Source organism: Pristiophorus japonicus, chromosome 14 (genome assembly GCF_044704955.1).
Source record: "Pristiophorus japonicus isolate sPriJap1 chromosome 14, sPriJap1.hap1, whole genome shotgun sequence".
Taxonomy (NCBI): domain Eukaryota; kingdom Metazoa; phylum Chordata; class Chondrichthyes; family Pristiophoridae; genus Pristiophorus; species Pristiophorus japonicus.
The window spans coordinates 160,850,986-160,874,160 of NC_091990.1; the positions used below are offsets into that span (position 1 = coordinate 160,850,986).

The 23,175-nt window shown below is 42.2% G+C and overlaps 1 protein-coding gene across 3 annotated transcripts in view; it reads right to left on the reverse strand.

The window, feature by feature from the left end:
• Positions 1–3,457: 3,457 nt before the first annotated feature.
• Positions 3,458–23,175, reverse strand: part of zdhhc13 (zinc finger DHHC-type palmitoyltransferase 13) — a 63,597-nt gene continuing 43,879 nt past the window's right edge. Inside the window, exons 14-18 of one of the 3 annotated variants that reach the window (XM_070899739.1) lie at positions 20,460–20,543; positions 10,399–10,556; positions 7,905–7,999; positions 6,478–6,621; positions 3,458–6,023 (exon numbers count right to left, since the gene is read on the reverse strand). In XM_070899739.1, coding sequence (XP_070755840.1) covers positions 6,483–6,621; positions 7,905–7,999; positions 10,399–10,556; positions 20,460–20,543 — 476 coding nt within the window. In that variant the 3' untranslated portion in view covers positions 3,458–6,023; positions 6,478–6,482. Of the gene's footprint in view, positions 6,622–7,904; positions 8,000–10,398; positions 10,557–20,459; positions 20,544–23,175 lie in introns of all 3 variants that reach the window. The other 2 variants (XM_070899740.1, XM_070899738.1) reach the window with 2 other exon arrangements.

Below are 23,175 nucleotides of genomic sequence, written 5' to 3' on the forward strand. Positions count from 1 at the left end.
CAGCAAATTTGTCAAACACGATTTCCCCATCATAAATCCATGCTGACTCTGCCTGACCGAATTTTACTTATCGAAAATGTCCTGTTGCTGCTTCTTTAATAATGGACTCCAACATTTTTCCAACCACAGATGTTAGGCTAACTGGTTTATAGTTTCCTGCTTTTTGTGTGCCTCCTTTTTTAAATAGGGGAGTTACATTTGCAGTTTTCCAATCTGCTGGGACCTCCCCAGAATCCAGGGAATTTTGATAAATTACAACCAATGCATCCACAATCCCTGCCGCTACTTCTCAAGACCCTAGGATGCAAGCCATCAGGTTCAGGGTATTTATCTGTCTTTAGTCCCATTATCTTACTGAGTACCACCTCCTTAGTGATTGTGATTGTGTTAAATTCCTCTCCTATAGCCCCTTGACTATCCACTGTTGGAATATTGTTAATGTCCTGTATCGTAAAGACTGATACAAAATATTTATTCAGAGATTCTGCCATCTTCATGTTCCCCATTACTAGTTCTCCGGTCTCGTCCTCTAAGGGACCAACATTTACTTTTCCTTTTTATATACCTATAGAAACTCTTGCTACCTGTTTTTATATTTTGTGCTAGTTTACTTTCATAGTCTATCTTCCCTTTCTTAATCATTTTTTTTTAAGTCGTTCTTTGCTGGTTTTTAAAAGCTTCCCAGTCTTCTGTCCTCCCAGTAGTTTTGCCCACTTTGTATGCCCTCGTTTTTAATTGTATACCATCCTTTATTTCTTTACTTAGCCACAGATGGCTGTCTTTTCCCTTACACCCTTTCCTCCTCACTGGAATATATTTTTCTTGAGAGTTGTGAAATATCTCCTTAAATGTACACCACTGTTCGTCAACCGTCCTACACTTTAATCTATTTTCCTAGTCCACGTTACCCAACTCTGCCCTCATACCTCCAACTCAGCCCTCATACCTTCATAGTCTCCTTTATTTAAGCTTAGTACACTGGTTAGAGATCCAACTTTCTCACCCTCCATCTGAATTTGAAATTCAATCATGCTATGATCACTCATTCCAAAGGGATCCTTTACTAGGAGATTGTTTGTTAATCCTGTCTCATTACCAGACCAGATCCAAAGATAGCCTGCCCCCTGGTTGGTTCCATTACATAGTGCTCAAGGAATCCGTCCCTTATGCACTCTATTATCTCCTCCTCAAGGCTACGCTGACCAATTTGATTTGTCCAATCAATATGGAGGTTAAAATCACCCATGATTATTGCTGTTCCCTTTTTACAAGCCCCCACTATTTCCTGGTTTATGCTCTGAGCAACAGTGTTGCTACTGTTAGGGGGCCTATAGACTACGCCCACCCGTGACTTTTTTCCCTTATTATTCCTTATCTCCACCCAAACTGTTTCAGCACCTTATCATTTACTATTGCAGTGATTCCATCCTTTATCAATAGAGCTACCCCATCTCCTTTTCCTTTCTGTCTGTCCTTCCGGATTGTCAAGACTCAGTTGGTCCCACTCCCCCACTCATACCGATATCCCTGCAACTTTTTATCCAATTCCCTTTTGAAGGCTACTATTGAATCTGTATGAACCATCCTACCAGGCAGTCCATTCCAAATCCTAACCACTCCTTGTGTAAAAAAGTTTTTCATGTTGCCTCTGGCTCTTTTGCCCTCTGGTTATTGACCCTGCAGCCATTGGAAACAGTTTTTCTTTATTTACTCTATCTAACCCATTATGATTTTAAACACCTCTAGCAAATCTCCTCTTAGCTTTCTTTACTCAAGAGAACAACCCCAACTTCTCCAGTCTATCCATGCAACTGCAACCCCTCATCCTTGGAACTATTCTAGTAAATCTCTTCTATACTCTCTCCAAAACCTCACACCCTTCCTAAAGTGGGATGCCCAGAATTGGACAAAGTACTCCAAGCTGGGGCCGAATTAGCGTTTTATATAGGTTTAGCATAACGTCCTTATAATGTTTTTCATTGCATTGCATCAATTTTCAGTGTGGGGCTGGATTCACAGTTTAGACAAGTGCTGTAACCAGTGCAAGCAGTTCAGTTGGGGCCCAATGTCTTGGACTCTGCTTTAAGTTTTAAGCAGAGATACAGTGAGGAACATGCTACGACATTAAGGGTCGACCTCCATGGGGAAACTTGGTAAGGGGGTCAAACAATCCCTGTGCTGTCTTGGATGCCATAACAGATGCACTTTGCTATCCTGTAGGAAGGTATTTTTGGTGGAAATTGGTGGTTGGGCACAAAGCTCTGAATAGAAACAAGCAGCTGAGTAATAGCGCTAAAAGTTCACAAAGGTACTGAACAACAAATTAAAATGATCTGATGAAAGCAGCATATAGCATTGCAGATTTAATAGAATCATAGAAATGTACAGCACAGAAGGCGGCCTTTTGGTCCATTGTGTTTGTGCTGGCCGACAAAGAGCTCCCCAGCCTAATCCCACTTTCCAGCTCTTGGTCTGTAGCCTTGTAGGTTATGGCAATTCAAGTGCACATCCAAGTACTTGTTAAATGCTGTGAGGGTTTCTGTCTCTACCACCCTTTCAGGCAGTGATTTCCAGACCACCACCACCCTTTGGGTGAAAAAAGTCTCCTCAAATCCCCTCTAAACCTTCTACCAATTACATTAAATCTATGGCCCTGGTTACTGACCCCTCTGCTAAGGGAAATGTATGCTGTAGAGTCCTAAACTAAGTCACCCATAATCATTGGTTTTGCAACATGCAATTTTTCTCCATTTTCTCCCACAAGTATCCCATCTCAGTCAACTGTGCAGTCAAGCCAAGGACTTGGGTTTAGTCTTTGGTCAAGCAGCCAAAAGGCAAAACTGGGTGTTGCACAAATGGCCATCATGGAGACTGTTTGGCTTAGAAACATATAAATTTACAGTGCAGAAGGCCGCCATTTCGGCCCATCGTGTCTGCGCTGGCCGACAAAGAGCGGCATGGCCCTTCATCAGCAGCCCGAAAGGTTACATACAAACCCATGAACAATGACAGAAAGGCAAAGAGCACCCAGCCCAACCAGTCCGCCCTACATCACTGCGATACCCCTTATACTAAAAACATCTACACTCCACCCCAACCGGAGCCATGTGATCTCCTCGGAGAGGCAAAAACCAGATAAAAACCCAGGACAATTTAGGGAGAAAAAAATCTGGGAAAATTCCCCTCTGACCCATCCAGGCAATCGAAACTAGTCCAGCAGATCACCCTGGCCGTATTCTATTCCCTGCAGTACTTACCATTATATCTGTGCCGTCCAACAAATGCTTAGAATGGTGAAGCACCGTAAAAGTAACCCAATTGTAGACGGCAGTCAAAACTAAGATTTGAACGCTCTTTGATACCCTAAGGTTATGGCATTATGGCAATTAGTGTTTGTTTTTGTTTTAAAACATTACTACTTGAGACCTGCAGTAACCAATGTTGCATCAAAAGAGTATTGAGATTGCAATCTTTTTATTACTATGAATTATGAAACATTCTAAGGTTGTCGACATTGATCTAGTTCTACGTCATTTTATTCATTACAAATTATTGACAGAAAACCACTCTTAGCTTTAAGGAACACTTAGTGCTTTAAATGCTTAAAAGTTTATGAAGTCAGTTGTGTAGCATCTCAAAAGGTGCAATGCTGTTACAGCCATGAAGACGACTTCAAGTAAATATATAGATAGAAAATTGCCGAGTACAGCGTTTGCATCCCTGAGATGCAGCCATTAACAAAGCAATTGGTTGCAGTTCCAGACAGTACGAGGTCTTTGCAGACAGCAATTACATTTTGCTCATTAACAAATATATGACGGGTCATGCCTGATTACATCAATTAGACTCAGCTTTTGCACAGCCAACAGATGTTTATTTATAATTCAAAGTGAGGTGCCCAGTGTAATTAGCAAACACCACTTTAGGACGGATTCCATTTCAGACATTTGCCTGCATCTGATGTCTTCAATGATACAAAATGAGTCTGACACCCTGCAAAATCTCTAACCTCCTCAGACCCTACATCCCTCCAATTCTGGCCTCTTGCGTATCCCCGATTTTAAAATCGCTCCACCATTGGCGGCCGTGCCTTCAGCTGCTACGGCCCATAGCTCTGGCATTCTCTCCCTAAACATCTCCACCTCTCTCTCCTGATTTAAAATGCTCTTTAAAACCTACTTTTTTGTCCAAGCTTTTGGTCACCTGCCCCAATATCTGATATGGCTCAGTGTCAAATTTTGTCTGGTAACGCTCATGTGAAACATCTTGCGACTTTTTACTACGCTGAAGGCGCTATATAAATGCATGTTGTTGTTAGAAGCATTGGTGTTTTGCAACATTACCTGTAATTCTAGATTTGGATTACCTTTTTTTTATAAATATAAAAAGCTGCTCAAACGCATAATTTACTGCCAATAAAAAATTTTAAGTGCTTAATAAGACTTTGATGACCATATATCTTGGCTCCAAATAGCTTGTTGCATTAATTTTTGAATATCTCCGGTAAAGATTATTTCCTTTGTTTCCCAAAATAAATCAGCCTTAGGACTTGGAACGCAAATACTTAAAAAGTTAACAGAACCAATCTGGCAACAGTTAACTCACATTCTCTGCTCGAACATATGACAGAAGGAGCACAGTAGATTCTCAAGCAAATTTAAAAGTGGCAGTTATCTTGAAGTAGAATTATAACCGGTCACACACTTACAGGTAATTACACACAATTAGAAACATGCCTTTTGCTGAACAAGTTAAGTGGCAGGAAACAATAACTGTAAAACTAACTCTTCACTGTATCAATAACCTGCAAATTTTCAAATGGAATGTTGGCCTTCACTGCGAGAGGGATGGAGTACAAAAGCAGGGAGGTCCTGCTGCAACTGTACAGGGTATTGGTGAGGCCGCACCTGGAGTACTGCGTGCAGTTTTGGTCACCTTACTTAAGGAAGGATATACTAGCTTTGGAGGGGACGATTCATTAGGCTGATTCCGGAGATGAGGGGGTTACCTTATGATGATAGATTGAGTAGACTGGGCCTTTACTCGTTGGTGTTCAGAAGGATGAGGGGTAATCTTATAGAAACATTTAAAATAATGAAAGGGATAGACAAGATAAAGGCAGAAAGGTTGTTTCCACTGGTCGGGGAGACTAGAACTAGAGGGCACAGCCTCAAAATATGGGGGAGCCAATTTAAAACCGAGTTGAGAAGGAATTTCTTCTCCCAGAGGGTTGTGAATCTGTGGAATTCTCTGCCCAAGGAAGCAGTTGAGGCTAGCTCATTGAATGTATTCAAGTCACAGATAGATAGATTTTTAACCAATAAGGAAATTAAGGGTTACAGGGAGCGGGCGGGTAAGTGGAGCTGAGTCCACGGCCAGATCAGCCATGATCTTGTTGAATGGAGGAGCAGGCTCGAGGGGCTAGATGGCCTACTCCTGTTCCTAATTCTTATGTTCTTATAAATGGGTTGGTTTAGTAGGGTTGCCAGCACTCCAGGATTTCCTCAGAGTTTCTAGAAATTAAAGATTTATCTGTTGGACACTGTTCCGAGCAAGTCGGGAGAAAATGCAAGGGGACATTAAAAGTGTTTTTTATTTTCTTTGAACCCTTTAATTTCTTGTAATAAATATTCCAAAATGGGGAAAAAAGGCTGTTTGACTGGGCGGGGCAGTTGGAGACAACAGTGATGAAAGCTCCAGGAATACATCCAGAGTTGGCTACCTGAATCACAGATAAAGCTGGATAAGCTTTGAAATTAAATCAGTCATTTTGACCCTAGCAAGGAACTACAACAAACAATGTAAAGTGAAAATTGTTAAAAAAAAGTATATAATTTTATATAATTTAAAGTATCAATTTGATTTTAACAATATTATCTCATAAATATGTGGATTTGACCAACATTTTATGACCAAATGGTGCTTTATGTGGAGAAAAGTATCCCATTCAGCTTAGTACAGGTTTGACCTCTCTGGTCCGTGACTCTGGTCCGGAAACATCCATGGTTCGGCATTAGTTGAACCTGAGGAAGAGGAGGGTTTATTAAAAAAAAGTTTTGATTGGCTGGAGCAGCTGTCAGTCCGTGAGTGTGTTCGGTGATTGGCCGTCAGTCAGTGAGTGTGTGCATGGGTGCTGAGGGAGCCGCCCACAGGCTTCCAGCACACACACACACACACACACACACACACACACAGGAGCTCAGGTGCTACAGAGACCTCCCGTGGTTCGGAAAATTCTCTGTTCCGGCACCGGTCAAGTCCAGAGGGTGCCGGACCAGAGAGGTCCGACCTGTAGTGAGGTCATGCACGAGTCAAACATTTAAAAGTATCACAATCCAAGTTTTTGAAATCACTTATCACCTGAGATGCTCTAGAATTCTACAATAGGTAATATATATGTCTGCTTTTATTGCCCACCACAAACCAACAAAATTTATACACGTCAATCCATTATTAAACCGTTACAACTTTTCTCACATTTTTCATACAAACTGAAACTCATTTGCTCTTGGCTGCTCAAAGCCCATGCTGTACTGTCGAGTCCAGTCGATTTGATTTGGCTTAAACAGACCAAAGCAGCGGCACTGGAAGAAGTCCACCAGATTCTGGAAACAGCCATGACTGCAATTAATGAACAACATCATTTAAGCATCCAGTGCTGTTTTATTTCTTGCATGAACTATAATATAATTGCAAGTATGTTATCCCCTTCCTATCCCCAGTGCACCATGGCTTAGCTGAGGTAACATTGGATTCACCAGGCATCTAACCTGTTCGTAAAATGCTTTTATGTTTCATATTATCTTATACTCCCCTTTTCAGTGTACATAATGCTGCACTGACGGCGACTACTCTGCTGCAACTATAAAAATCCATTCTCTGACACAATATAATACTGCTATTGCTGTCTTTTATTTTTGGCTAGCATGGTTGTTCTTTCCTTTGTCTTTATTGTATGATAAAAAAAATTACTGACCAGATATATAAATGATGGATTACTCGAACTATGCTTAGAACCTCGAGAATTCTGCCACTTCAAAGACAATTTCTGCAGATTGTGTGGCAGCTCGATTAATTTTCTCAGTCATATTACTAAGTGTTCTAAACATATTATAGGTCTACTGAACCAAGTTCAACAGCTCAATTTTTTTTTTAGATGAGAGTACAAGTTTAAGTGGGAGCACCCGAACTATAGATGTGCAATAACTGACAAGATGAGGAGACAGAAGCAGTAGAGGACAAGCTGTAATGCAGCAACAGATGGGAGGCCTGGACAACCAGCTAGTCAGCCTGTAGCAGCACTCAGCCGAGAATAGCCAGCTATCCACCAGAGGCCATCCAGCCAGTGACAGCTAGCCAGAAACAGGAGACACAGCTGGCAGACACAGGAGAGCTGATATAATGAGCTTGTCAGCTTGGCTCAGTTGGTGGCCCTCTCGTCTCCAATCAGACGCACGTTAAAACTCCATTCCAGGACTTGAGCACAGAATTGAGGCGGGTACAACAGTACAAGACTGAGGCAATGTGCAACTGCTAGAGACAATATTCTTTGGATGGGATGATAAGCAGAGAATCGATCTGTCTTTTCCAAAGATTCAGGAGGATGTTATATATCCTGCAACACTAGTTAGATAATAGCAGGGAGTCCTCTACAGCTCTTTGGGATGTTTGAGATACTTGATAAGGTGCTTTATAAATGCTCGTTCAATATTTGTTAACAGAAGTCAAGTGAGCAAGACTAGGGCCACAAAACTTCTTTATTAGTCAAGTCAGCAGTGCCGCTCCTACCCCTGTTGGGAGTACAGCGCACCCTGACTATGCTGTTACATTATAATGCGGGATAGAAAGGACTGGAGTCGATTTATTCCAACTATGGATCATGACATTTGCTGTAAAATACTTACTTGAATGGGTTCTGCTGAAGTCCAAGAAAACGTCCCGAATGTGCACGTTTGATCAGACTGACCCTTTCACTGGTCGTCAGACCCAAGTACAAAATCTGGATGAGAAGAATACATCTTTTAGGTTCTCTCAAACATTTTTGCATTTGGCCCATCATTTTTCAAAGTAGGTTTCATCAAAATGATGATTGAGCTATTTAAGTAAATAATTGGAGTATCATGCGCTTGTACAACAGCACCCGATACCTGTCGAAGGAATTTCCAATTGAATCACATTGCATGTGTGTACAGCTCTTTATTGATGCTCCAACATGCTGTGCCAGAATGCAGTATTACATGGGATTAATTCCTAAATGCTCTGCACAGTAAACCTGATCTTGGCTCTATTCCTTCAGGGGTGCTGCCAACCAAACTCTCATACTGCCAGCACCCAAAAGAGCTGGATCAAGAGAGCATTGGCAGAATCCTGTCACCTTGGCCCATGCATAGCACAGAGCTGGCACACAGGTTACATTGGACCTAGAGATGAACAAAATATATATATTTTTGGATCCACTTCAATGAGCGAGTCGTACAATAGTTGTGTGGACATCACAAGTTGCACTGAAATTACATATGATGCATATGCCGGCTGAAAACCTGGCGCTTAAATTTTACATGCAGCTTTAAATATTTTCTGCTTATTTGCACGCAGGGCAGGGAAGTGGACCCGAGTCTATGATTGGATCATCCATGATCGTATTAAATGGCGGAGCAGGCTTGAGGGGCCATATGGAGTACTCCTGCTCCTATTTCTTATGTTATGTTCTCAGTTAAAAAGCTGATGGGACTCGGTTAATAACTGAGTACTAATACACACAGATCATGTTCGATGGGAAGGAGGGAGCAACAATGTTCCAAGCTGCGTGGCCCCGTGCAGGCGCTCAGCTGTTTTCGCGTGGAAGAAACCGTGCGACGCTAACATTTGAGTGGGCCAGGCAGCGACCGGCACGAAAAAAAAATAAGAGGGAACATTAGGGAGGGGGTCCCAAAAGACTGGAAAACTGATTTCAACAAACTAGATTGAGGCAGACCAAGGTAACTACAGTGAATACATTTCTTTTTCAATACGATAACACACACATCCAAATTAAGAATACCAATTAAAGAACTAAAATGTGAGCTTGCAATACTGGCTACATAAGTACAATGCATTTGGAGTTAACTGTCATTTACAAATATTATAGAATTTTATAAAACAAATGTGTGAAAAACTTTGTCGGCAGGGGGGCAGGGAGAATTTCAAATATATTTTCCACTCCGTTATTCCTCCCCCACCGCTCTGATCCCTGAAGTGAGAATTTGGGCACCATGGACATGTCAAGATTTAGATTTTAATTCACGCCTCATAACCCCCGAGTGATGGCTACAATTTTAGTATCAACAGCTTAAGATTTCCAAATCATGGAAATTCCCCACAAACAGAATGTAAAACATCAATTGGGGGGCGGGGGGGGGGGCTAACTTAATGGTTATTAAAACGTGATGAGCAAATTGATGCTTCTGTTTTTAGCTCCAGGAACATGTACTTTGCTCATGACTAGAAAAGAGGAGTGGCTTAAATTCTACTGTTGATTTCTCTAGGTTTCCAACTTGATAAACAGAAATCAAAGGTCAACAACAGAGCATCTGGAAGGCCAGTAAAATGTGTGGCAGACAGGTACATTGATACTTTTGTTTCTTAGCACTTGGCTAATGACTGAAGCATTGAGATGATCAGAAAATTAACAGTAATGGCCTCTGAATTGCACTGACCTCAAAGAATGTAACTGCCTCCAATAAACAAATAAGTGCGGGATATTTATCTTCACAAGAAGTTCTATACTAGTATTTAAGGGCATTGAAAAGTGCATAAATGAATGTAATAGTTACAGAATGCACTCATTAATAAACACAACCTGAAGGTATGGGCAACCGTCAAATCTTTCCCAGTAAGAGTTGATATTTTGCCAAACACTTTGGGCCATTTAGATTTGACCATCCTTGAAGATTTAATGATGGGATGTGTGTATTTTCATACCACTGATGTACCCTACTGCCTACAGGCATCAATTAGTCATGAATCTTCTGAACAAATGATTGGCCAAACCTGACTTCATGTCATAATGAAGCATAAAAGGTTAAATCACAATTTTAAAACAGCAATCACATAATGTCATATTATCTTTACTTGGCATTTAGAGGGAACTAAAATTCATTTGATTGTTGTGCTACAATTCTTTACAAAAAAGGTTGCATTGGAATACGTTCATAAAGATATGAAATGTATATTAATGCACATCAAGAATTCTCATCCGATGATTTTTGCCGAAGGGCTAACTCCGGGCAACACTGCCCATTTTCACCAAGTATTTCAGTGTTCGATTACTGTGTTTTCTGCACCATGAAAGAGGGCAAGTTATTGCACCTTCATGTCGCACAAATTTAATACCACGACTAATTCTACTACTACTGTTACCTGATAGAGCTGGTTTAATAACAGGAATGTCACCCATGAAGAATGGAACACCACAAGTAGAAAAATCCAAACTATCCATGGAGAACATGAAATAATTTGGGTCAGGAATGCCCATAGCCCATCCTTCTCGTAGTTAGTTACACAATGTAAGGACCAGTCTAAAGAATAAAACAATGTATGATTACTTCCTGGAATGCTTGCAAGACAAGACGACCCAATATAACGTGACACGTTAATCCAATTATAATTACTATCTGACTAGACTTAATCTTCATTATTGTATTTCACGATTAAACTGTAAATTATTTCTTAATAAAGGATTTGTTTGGTTTTCTATGAGGACTCGTAACTAAGATCTCAAATCAAGGTCATATAATACATGAACGGTCAGCATTTTCACAGACAATTGCTACTGGCAACATCCAGATAACGAAGCTGTATAAAATACCAAATAATATATTGTGGCACTTTGGCACAGCATGCTAGGATATCCATGCAGAATGTACAGTTTCAATCTCCCAATCTGAACCACGCTGATATGGGACAGGTGCTTGCTATTCACTGTCCAAGGACAGTTGTCTTTAGGCCAATGTTACACACCTCCTCGGCTGGCTCAGGTGGGAATGCTGCCATTAAGCCAAAGGCTTGCCGAGAAGCTCTTTCCCCTGGCTAGAGAGTCTAGAACCAGGAGTCATAGTCTCAGACTAAGGGGGTCGGCCATTTAGGACGGAGACGAGGAGACATTTCTTCATTCAGAAGGTTGTGATTCTTTGGAATTCTTTACCCCAGATGGCTGTGGATGCTCGGTTGTGAGTATATTCAAGACTGAGATCGATAGATTCTGGAGCACTAAGGGAGTCAAGATCAGATAATGATTATCTGAGAGTGGGATTGTAAGAAATAGGAGCAGCAGTATGCCATGCAGCCCCTGTATGAGGATAGGGCTGGAAAGTGGAGTTGATGCATAGGTTCAGCCATGATCTTATTGAATGGCGGAGCAGGTTCGAGGGGCTGTATGGTCTACTGCTGCTCCTATTTCTTGGGTTCCACTCAAATAATTATCTAATCTCTTGATTAAATCAATTGTATTTAATTACTGCCAAATATCCAATTTATATGCAGCAACTGATTAATAAATCTTGAAGTTAAGTCAAATTGCCAACAGGCTACTTACAAGAAATCATATAACTGCTGTGAAACTGCAATAATTTCCTGAAGGTAGTAAAAAAGTAAACTGAAAAGTACTAATTATAAACATATTGGCTCGTAATTTATGGTCAGTGGCGAAGTGAAAGTGTTCGCCCCGAAATAAGCTTCCCACAAAGATCCAGCAATCTCTGTGGTGAGAGGTTCGGCATGCAGTTGAAATCAACTTAGTATGTAGTGCGAATCAGATAGTTCGAGCTGCTGTGATGTCAACAAGCTGTCTAAGCAGCCAATTACGTTACAGAATTCTCAGACAAGGAACCAGGAAATAGAAAGCACTAATAATCAACCACTTGAAAAAAAAGAGGCGCAAAATAAAAATGGGACATACACTTTGGGTTAAGGTAGGTGAAATATCAGGAACAGACCAACTTTTTTTAATTAATTAATTTTAAAATCTAAATTTTGAACTTTGATTGATTTGACATTCCACCAATATAAAATTTGTTTTTCAGTAGTTGATAGAGAATTCAATCAGGCTGCATTTAGACAGGTTGAGAAAACACAGACTCCCATGTCTACGTGCGACTGAGCACATTGCATTGTCATCAATCAACTTGACATTTTAGGACCTTTGGGTAGCGAGCCAATTAAAGGTTAAAAGACTATCAAATGAGCCAATAAGGTCAAAGAATGCGAGTTATTTTCTGCAAATTGCACCAGGTATAAGTACAGCCATTTTGACCATGTGGTCGCAGAAGGACAAAGACCTGGCTTAAAGCCAAGAGCTTGTTGGTGCTGCCAAAATAAAGTTACATTAAAACTACAATCGGAGTTCGTATTTCATTGGAAATTAAGAGATCTAACAATTTTGGCGTCACGAACAGGATCGCTGAAGAAAGAAACTGAATTTTGGACATCGGACCTACATACTGAGGTAAGGACTCCTCTTTATAAAAGTCCTCGGTCAAAAGTCTAAATTCGCCTCTCCTACGCGATTCCGAAAGCCTCCGGTTTGCGAACCCTCCGGTTGGTAGTTGGCTTGAGGTCCCATAGACGTCTAACTTCGGTGGTGTGTTAGTTAATTAATCACCGACCCACTGATCGGCTAGAAAGCCTACGACTCGAGACCCCAGTAAAGAAATCAGTATTATGGCAGCAGGAGATAAGAGCAAAGAATTGCCTACAACTGTTAAAGGCGGGCGGGCACCACCTGAGGTTTCGATAGATGAAGTCCTCGAACAGTTGAAAGAATACATAGAGGAACAATTCAACTTATCTAAAACCTGTATTAAGATCGAACAAAAGTACGGAACCTCCAAAGGACAATGGTCCTTGGACGAGATTAAAAAGGGTCTGGGGAAAAACGACCCGTATGAAAAATAAAGAGCGAACTAGATGGTCCCTAGCTGTTATGGGCCAGATTCGAAAGCGGAATGAAATTATAATGCGTTCCCAACATGATCAAGAACTGACCAGTACAAAGGACCAATTGCAAGCTGTTTGTGCACAGCTGTGACAGAAAAAACTTGAACTTGAAAAGCTGGAAGCGGTAGTTAAAGACCTTAAAGGTGAAATTAAAGAATGGAAAAAATCATTAGGTCAAGAGACAGTAATAGGAAAAGGAAAATGTATCGGTCAATTCCCAGGGTACCCATGTTTGGATAAATTAAAAGCGCAAACCCGAAGACACGACCGAGGAATAGATACAGATTCTGAATCCTCCGACGATACAGGGTCGGAGGATGAAGAATTAGGGATGCGCTTTGCCCAGTTTAAAAAAAAGACGAGTTGTAGTCAAATCAGAAGAGACTGTGGATGAGGGCGGAACCAAAAAAAACGAGGAAAAGGGTGTATGCAGAATACTTAGTTCATGATCCGGCAGACCCAGAGAAAATTGATAAATGGTCCAAGGAATTGCCCAATCCAAAGAAAGGGGGAGTAAAAACATGGGACCAATTGGACTGCTTAAGAAATATATATCAACTTCATCCCTGGGACGGAGTGCAAATTTTGACCATAATGGTGCCAAAAACACAGGGAAGAAAATTGCACGACAAGGTAGAAGAAGCTTTGGGGCAGGATGAGCAAGAATTAAACGCAGGATGGGAGGCGATTAAACACTGGCTGCAAGCCTTCAGTCCAACTAAGACAGACTGGGGAAAAATTGCAGCCTGCCAACAGAAAGGAACAGAGGAGGTCCTGGAGTATGACGAGCGGTTTAGATGCACGTGGCTAGAACATTCGGGTATGAATAATAAGGATGAGGAAATGGATGAACAAGTGTTTGGACCCCTGAAAGCAGCTTTCGTGGCAGGTTTAAAGCCAGAACTGTCCAAAATGCTTAAGGTGGTGTTACCGGACTGGGAAGGAAGAGGAACTACCTTTGCAGCATTGGTGGATCGATGTAACCAATTAGATCGGGATATGGGAGCTAAAGTCTGAGCCCTACAGGCTGTGGGATGGAAATCCCAGGATTCCGATAAACAGTTATTAGGAAAATTACCCAGAAAATGTCATTATTGTGGGAAAGGTGGTCACTGGGCCAAGACGTGCAGGGCAAAACAGCAAGGTCGTGGCCGGGGAAGAGGACGCAGCCAGGGATACAATTCAGCCAACAAACCAGGCTTGTCACAAGATAATGACCTCATAGAAGCATTTAAGCGACTGACAATACAACAACAGGGGTTACTTGGGATAGCAAAAAACTATTAGAGCCCACCCTGGCCCCCCTCCTCGCACTAATACAACAAAGGGGAGATGGGCTATATATAACTGTGAGGGTGGGCGATAAGGATGTGGACTGTCTCTTAGACAAAGGGGTGGAGTTAACATGCTTACCCCTACAATATGGAGACTTTTTGCCGTTGGATGGTAGGGCATGTACAGCCTATAGAGTTGGGGGCCATAAAATGGAAATTAAAAGGACAACACCGGTACTTATAGGGCTGGGTCCACATGAACTATCCATGCTGGTCTGGACAGGCCCAGTAGATCAACCCCTTTTGGGAATGGATGTTCTAATCCAAATAGATTCATCGTTGCATTTCGAGGATGGTCGGGTGACATGGTCAATTAGAACTTTGAAGAAAGAAGAATTGAAGGAACACCCAATATGGGCGAAAGATAAGAATGATTGTGGCCTACTCCAGATGGAGCCTGCGTCATTTACCGGGACCAAGCCTCCATGCACTAAACAGTATCCCATCAGTCCAACTGCCATCGCGGGAATCTTACCGGTTATTCAGCAATTGGAGAAACAAGGGGTGCTTATTAAAACGCATAGCTCCTCCAATAGCCCTGTGTGGCCGGTACAGAAATCTAATGAGACTTGGCGTTTGACTGTCGATTATAGAAAAGCTAATCAGTGTATTGATCAAAAAGCTCCTTTGGTCGCAGATCCCTCCACCATTTTTAATGCCCTCAAACCGGGACATAAATATTTCTCGGTTATAGATATGGCCAACGGATTTTGGTCGGTGCCTCTGGCACCGGAGGTTCGACAGTGGTTTGCTTTCACGGTCCAAGGACAACAGTATACTTGGATCCGGTTACCGCAGGGTTTCCACAACAGCCCTACGGTATTCCACATGGCTTTACAAAGCCATTTGCGAGAATTACCTCCCCTGTCATCCACAGTCATCCAATATGTAGATGATATCCTACTAGCTTCAAACACGGAAGAACAGCATGAACGAGATTTACGAGCTTTGCTGGACCACCTTTGGCTGAAAGGACATAAAGCCAGCATCGACAAAGCACAAATATCCCAAGAAGAAGTTGTATACCTGGAACTAAAGATTTCACAAGGAAAGAGAGAACTTACCCAGGATAGAACTGCAGCCATTCGGGCTGCTAAAAAACCCACCACTATTCAGGAACTAAGGTCTTTTTTGGGATTGTGTAACTTTAACAGAAATTGGATTGACTCCTTCACACAGCTTGCTCAGCCATTGAATGATATTTTAAAGGGGAAATATGCCTCTAAAGAAGCCATCACCCTCACTAAGGAACAACAAGAGGCCTTCCTGAGTTTGAAAAAGGCTTTGTGTTCGGCACCGGCTCTGGGAATCCCCGACAGTGGTAAGCCATTTACCCTGTTTGTCCATGAGAAAGAAGGATATATGACAGCTATACTGACACAAGAACATGGGGATCGGCAAAGACCTATTGGCTATTATTCAGCAAAACTGGATGCGGTAGCCCTCGGATGGGGAAGTTGCCTAAGGGCCATGGAAGCTACATGTCAAGTGGTAATGATCACTGCGGGTCTAGTTCTCGACCAAAAGCTGATTGTCAAGTGTCCCCACACCGTATACGCTTTGCTGTCTTTGAAAAGAATGTCTCAGGTGACGGCAGCTAGATGGACCCGCTGGACAGCAGTTTTGGAAGCTCCTAATGTCCATATTGTCCGGGACAGCCCGGTTAATCCCACAACTATGCTCCCGATGTCAGAATCGAGGGAGCAAGGGGGGGGGGGGGGGGGGGGGAAATGTGAAGAGCATGACTGCATGGAGATTTAAAAAAAAAACAGAAGAAACAGCCTTAGCAGCAGAGGAGCCTCTGCACAACCCAGATCTCATCCTGTTTACAGATGGTTCCTCCTTTGTTGACAATGGTACCAGAAAAGCAGGATGGGCAGTTACAATCTTATATGAGGTAGTGGCAAAAGGATGTTTACCCTCAGGAACGTCAGCACATCAGGCTGAGTTACGGGCCGTGTCAGAAGCATGTCGAATAGCAGAAGGACAGACAGCTAATGTCTACACAGATTCGCGTTGTGCTTTTGGAGTCGCTCACGACTTTGGTCTGTTATGGCGGAAAAGAGGATTCCTCACTGCTGCTGGTACACCTATCCGAAATGGAAAAGAAGTCAGAGACTTACTAGAGGCCATACAATTACCTCAGGAAGTGTCCATCCTGAAGTGTAAGGCCCATACGAAGGAAAATACCACGGAAGCACAGGGAAATGCCCTAGCTGACCAGGCAGCTAAAGATGCCGCTTCACAGGGCGCTCCCCCAGAAGAACCAACATAGATGTGCAGATTGAAAGCACTCAGGACTCTGACACGAGACCTTCAAACAATGCAAGGCGAGTGCTCCAGAGAGGAAAAATGGACATGGATTGAGGCAGGAATTAAGCTACGTGAAGATGGTGTCTGGAGACAAAGAGTTACCGACAAGCCAGTTGCGCCACAAGCGCGTATGCCTTTTTTTAGCCCAACAGATCCACTCGTCGGGACACTTAGCCTCACAACAGATGACGGCACGGTTCCAGAAAAGCTGGTGGGGTCGGGGATTTAAAAAACATGCCCAGCTGGTAGCAGACCGCTGTGTGGTCTGCCAGAAAAATAATTCTGGACCCATCACGGTAATGCCCCAACTGAGGCCCCCTGCCCCTGTCGGACCATTCCAGCATCTGCAGGTTGATTATATATCTCTTCCTTCATGCCAAGGATACATTAACATTCCTGTCATGGTCGACAGATTCTCTAGATGGGTAGAAGCTGTCCCAACTCGAAGAGCCACAGCCAATCAGACTGCAAAGGTCTTGTGTTAGGATTACATTCCCCGATGGGGAGTCCCGAGTAGCATTGACTCAGATCAGGGAACACACTTCACAGGTGCTGTCTGCCAAGAAGTCTGTAGGTTACTGAACATTACGTGAGATTTACACTGTCCTTATCATCCACAATCATCAGGACAAGTAGAAGGAATGAATTGAACTCTGAAACAACGGCTTGCCAAATATCATCAAGAAGAAACACCATGGCCCCAGGCACTGCCAATAGTGCTATGTAGCATTAGGGCAACCCCAAACAGAACTACAGGTCTAAGCCCATTTGAAATTATAACAGGAAGACCCATGTCGCTGCCAGGAACGATTGATTTAAGGAAAGCTGATGTTCACTTAATGAGTGACACTTTGTTATCATACTGTCAGAACCTAACCAATGCTATTAGTTCTGTTTCCCGACAGGTATCGGCAGCTTGGGGTAATCCACCCAAAGGAGGACACAACATCCCGGGAGTCTGGGTGTATGTGAAAAAGTTGCATAAAGAACCTTTGGGTGCCAAGTGGGAGGGACCTTATCAAGTGTTATTGACCACCCAGGCAGCTGTTAAAGTCCAAGGAAAGAAAGCCTGGATCCACGCTTCACACGTTAAACGAGCACCCGTAACTGAAGCTGAAATCTAATAAGGACAATTACTTTTTGCCAAAATATATAAATTTACTGTATTACTGACTGTAGGTATTCTAGGCATAGGCCTACTTCTTACTAGCCGACCCTCTGCATCAAAGGGAAATAGTAGAGTACCAAGGGAATTACATGTAAATACCTTTTTATATATGTCATACATTTATGCCAAACAAGGTAACATTTCTAGTTGTTGGGTATGTGCGCATATTCCTATTCACTCAAAGAGAGGGATTCCCTGGAGGCCAGTTCCCTTGAATATCTCGGAAATGGCTGATTGGATAATTAATCAAAACAAAACAGGCAATGCGTTTCAGGATACGGAAAACTGGGAAGTCAGCAGGTTACAATCTGACTACCTTTGAAGGGGGATACCAACCATGCTACAATAATTCCAAACGGCCCCCATTTTTTGTTATCACAAATACAACGGGAATAGGAAGACCGGGGGAATCGGTCTGTCTGATTAGAAACATCAAAGGAGGCCAAAATATGGGGTATAGTAACTGATCCTGGAATTATAATACAATCAAGCCACGGAACCGTCCAAACTGGGCCGATGTGGGAATTTTTAACGTAACGGGGATTCTGAATAAAACAGATGGAAAAGCCTGGACAGGCCCCGGAGTGTTGCTGACAAAGAAACAGCTAACCTTCATTGCCTATAATGGCACCTATTGGATGTGTGGCCACAAGGCCTACCCTTGGCTGCCCCAGAATTGGACGGGATCCTGCTATTTAGCCTACATTGTGCCTTATATGTATCATATAAAGTCACTGTCGGAACATTTACACCGTCCTAAGAGAGCTATCACAGAAACAGAGAGGTTCTTTGCCATTCTGATCCCCAGGTATGGGACCGCCAGACTGGCAAAGGAATCCATTAAAATGGCATCCGTTGTGGAACGGGTAGCCAATGATACCTCAGAGGCCCTAGTTAAAATCAATGCAGAAATGGTAGCAATCTGCACAGTAGCCCTACAGAATAGACTACATCCCTTGACTACATCCTGGCTGAAAAGGGAGGTACTTGCGCCCTACTCGGAACTGAGACTTGCACATATATCTCAGATAGCTCCGAAGAAATTACCCACTTAGCGGAGCATATCCAAAAGGAGGTAGAAAAACTTAAGCAACCCCCATCATTCACTTTGTGGAGCGGAGCTACTGAATGGCTAAGATCAATAGGAACTTCATTGGTGGAAGGTTTAATTCTATTCGTTGTAATTATTTTACTTTTATATTGTTTGTTTATGTTGATTAAATGTTGTTGCGACCAGGCGGCTGTAGCTGCTGTCCCGCATGCGAGACACCTTGCAGGTCCCAGCAGACCGTCTGTACGTGGCACAGGGGTATGTTATGCTTAAAAGGTTGTTTACTGGTTGAATTAAGATATTGATTTGGATTAAATTGGAATAAGGTTAATTAACCTACTAAAACCAGACTTCCACTGTGGCCACGATGGAACTCGGGATTGGTGTAAATTTGTGTGGAAGCTACTAGTCCGGACATATGGCAAAACACATCAACAAATTTTAGAAGGAAACTCTATTAACATGCATGAAATTATTTTGTAGAATGTTTAACCAGTGATACCTGATGTTTTAGGATTCAGTTTGTGAAAGAATCAAAGGGGGGATTGATAGAGAATTCAATCAGGCTGCATTTAGACAGGTTGAGAAAACACAGACTCCCATGTCTACGTGCGACTGAGCACATTGCATTAAGTCATCAATCAACTTGACATTTTAGGACCTTTGGGTAGCGAGCCAATTAAAGGTTAAAAGACTATCAAATGAGCCAATAAGGTCAAAGAAGGCGAGTTATTTTCTGTAAATTGCACCAGGTATAAGTACAGCCATTTTGACCATGTGGTCTCAGAAGGACAAAGACCTGGCTTAAAGCCAAGAGCTTGTTGGTGCTGCCAAAATAAAGTTACATTAAAACTACAATCGGAGTTCGTATTTCATTGGAAATTAAGAGATCTAACAGTAGTGGTTAGTGAGATTGTTAAAAAACCCAGTTACACTTCATTTGAATGGATCTAACTTTTTAATGGGGTTTCCAACAGTGATATTTGTTCGGAAAAGGGGATGTTTTCATCGGATCAGTGATTTTATCGATTGCCGGCTCTGGGTGGAGCAGTGAATGACAGACCACAACTTCAGGATTTCTGCATTCAGATGCGCACGCGCTAAATCCTGAAGTTGCGGCCAGTTTCAAAGGCTGCCAGTTCTCCACCACCAGTTCCATAAGTTCAGGGCCATTAAAGAAAGGTTAAGAAGACTCTTGCGAGAAAGTCTTCGTGATAAGTACCCTCTCTGATTTTACAAACCATGCACCGAGAACAAACATCAATTTAGTCCTAGAGGGCAAAGGGTCTAATTCAAGAGTGAACACTAGTCTTAGTCAGACAGGACAAGAGATGGCTGGTGGAGGAAATGGAAATGAGCTCTTCTGAAGTGGAGTTAAGACATATTACTGATAGTATAGAGTCACCCGAGTGTGACACATGCTAACATTGTGGAACTTTCCAGTTGCTAGTTTTATAGAACAAAATTAATCTCACACAATTTAAATCATTCAAATATTAATCTCCAGTGCAAGTATATGACAATTAGCACCTATTCACAATGTATGGGAATATAATTCAATTATGCTTTAAAATAGCAGTCATGCTATTAAAGAAAAGGACCTTGGAAGAAAGTCACTTACACGCAATAGTTCCATAGCTCATCCAGGCAACTACTGTAAACAGGAAAAACAGGAAACTAACAAAATACCGTTGATTCCATGCACCTGTTTAGAAAAAACATAAATCTGTGACAAAGAAACCCACCAAAATGTGAGAATTTGATGTTAATTCCTAGTAGATTGCGATCTCTTTGAGACCTTGGGTAAATATTTCTTAGCAACAATTACAGCAAAGATGCTTTTCTTTCTACAATCTTTAATATTGTGCACAGAAATGTATTTACAAGTATTAAAAGATGCCAAACATATGCTCCACAATGGCATAAACTCAGTAGCGAAAGTATCCGTGCTAGAATCAAACAAAGGAAACCAATTCACATTTGGAAGCAGACTGTAAAATTTCCTCCTCAATCGGTACTTTAGGGAAAATGAAACTCTCGGGAACAAGAGCATTGGGTCCCAACCCAAAGGGTCACGAGCCCAACAACACGTCTCAGTAACATTCAAATTTGGTCAGTCTTACTGGAAGATTTTTGCTAGATCTCGGCCAGGCAGCTGGATGGAATGAGTGGGCAGGTGCAGTTCTACTCTATAGAGCAAAACTATCACTTTATGACTATCTCGGTCTCCTGAGCCAAGTATGGGGAGAAAACATTTCAGATGGTCATATCATACACCTTGAAGAAAAAACTGTGAGTTGGTAAAAAAAAAAACATTTTAGTTATAAATAAAAAATGATGTGCTTTTATAAGAACATAGAAAATACACAATTTCAAGTTTATATCATCCGCGACCTGAAATGTGAACCCTGTTTCTCTCTCCACAGATGCTGCCTGACCTAAGTATTTCCAGCATTTTCTGTTTTTATTTCAATTTTCCAGCATCCGCAGCATTTTGCTGCTGTTCAAGTTCATATGACCGAATATCTTCCATGGTTTAATTTTTTTAATTTACAAACAAATTTCGCCATCATCCCAAGTGACAGGGCTAATCTCTGTTCAGTTGTACAGGAAACAGCAAGGGAAACCTGGTTAGAGTGGGTTCCTTCCTAGATTTGTGCTGATAAACAAAGCAGCAACGTTGGTGATACACAAAGCTTCTATACTGCAGATCACCCACACCTCCTGACTGAAGATTGTGAAAAGAAAGTGAAACATGGGGGTGTGGAACGAGAAGGAAAATAACCTTGAGGTCCAGGTCGATATTGCATATTACCATATAAACTGGACCATATGAAACTTTGGTACTCCTGTTTTACTCGGGGTGAAACATGGTGCCTCAGAATAGATAAAGATCTTTACTGACAGAAATAGCTTGCCTAATGTGCATTCTAGATTATATATAAGCAACAATGGATTAAAGAAAAGAAACTATAACTGAGCAAAATATTAGTAGAATGAAAGACTCAATCACTGAAACAATTCAGATGGCTGGGACATTTCATTAGGAGTGACAACAGATTAGTGAAGCCTGTCCTGCAGTTCATGTAGAAGGAACGAGACCAAGTAGAAAAACAAGTGATCTGACTGATCTTAATATCATCACAGGCCAAACTAGATAGTTTTATTGAAACATCGTTTATTAGTTGGCATGCAGGTAGAAACATAGAAAATAGGTGCAGGAGTCGGCCATTCAGCCCTTCGAGCCTGCACCGCCATTCAATAAGATCAAGGCTGATCATTCCTTCAGTACCCCTTTCCTGCTTTCTCTCCATACCCCTTGATCCCTTTAGCCCTAAGGGCCATATCTAACTCCCTCTTGAATATATCCAGTGAACTGGCATCAACAACTCTCTGCGGCAGGGAATTCCACAGGTTAACAACTCTGAGTGAAGAAGTTTCTCCTCATCTCAGTCCTAAATGGCCTACCCCTTATCCTAAGACTATGTCCCCAGGTTCTGGACTTCCCCAACATCGGGAACATTCTTCCCACATCTAACCTGTCCAGTCCTGTCAGAATCTTATATGTTTCTATGAGATCCCCTCTCATCCTTCTAAACTCCAGTGAATAAAAGCCCAGTTGATCCAGTCTCTCCTCATGACAGCCCAGCCATCCCTGGAATCAGTCTGGTGAACCTTCGCTGCACTCCCTCAATAGCAAGAACGTCCTTTCTCAGATTAGGAGACCAAAACTGAACACAATATTCCAGGTAAGACCTCACTAAGGCCCTGTAAAATTGCAGTAAGACCTATATTTAAATCCCCTAGCTATGAAGGCCAACATACCATTTGCCTTCTTCACTGCCTGCTGTACCTGCACGCCCACTTTCAGTGACTGATGACCCATGACACCCAGGTCTCGTTGTACCTCCCCTTTTCCTAATCTGCCGCCATTCAGATAATATTCTGCCTTCCTGTTTTTGCCCCCAAAATGGATAACCTCACATTTATCCACATTATAATGCATCTGCCATGCATTTGCCCACTCACCTAACCTGTCCAAGTCACCCTGCAGCCTCTTAGCGTCCTCCTCACAGCTCACGCCGCCACCCAGTTTAGTGTCAGCTGCAAACTTGGAGATATTACACTCTGTTCCTTCATCCAAATCGTTAATGTATATTGTAAAGAGCTGGGGTCCCAGCAATGAGCCCTGCGGCACTCCACTAGTCACTGCCTACCATTCTGAAAAGGACCCGTTTATCCCAACTCTCTGCTTCCTGTCTGCCAACCAGTTCCCTATCCACGTCAGTATATTACCCCCAATACCATGTGCTTTGATTTTGCACAACAATATCTTG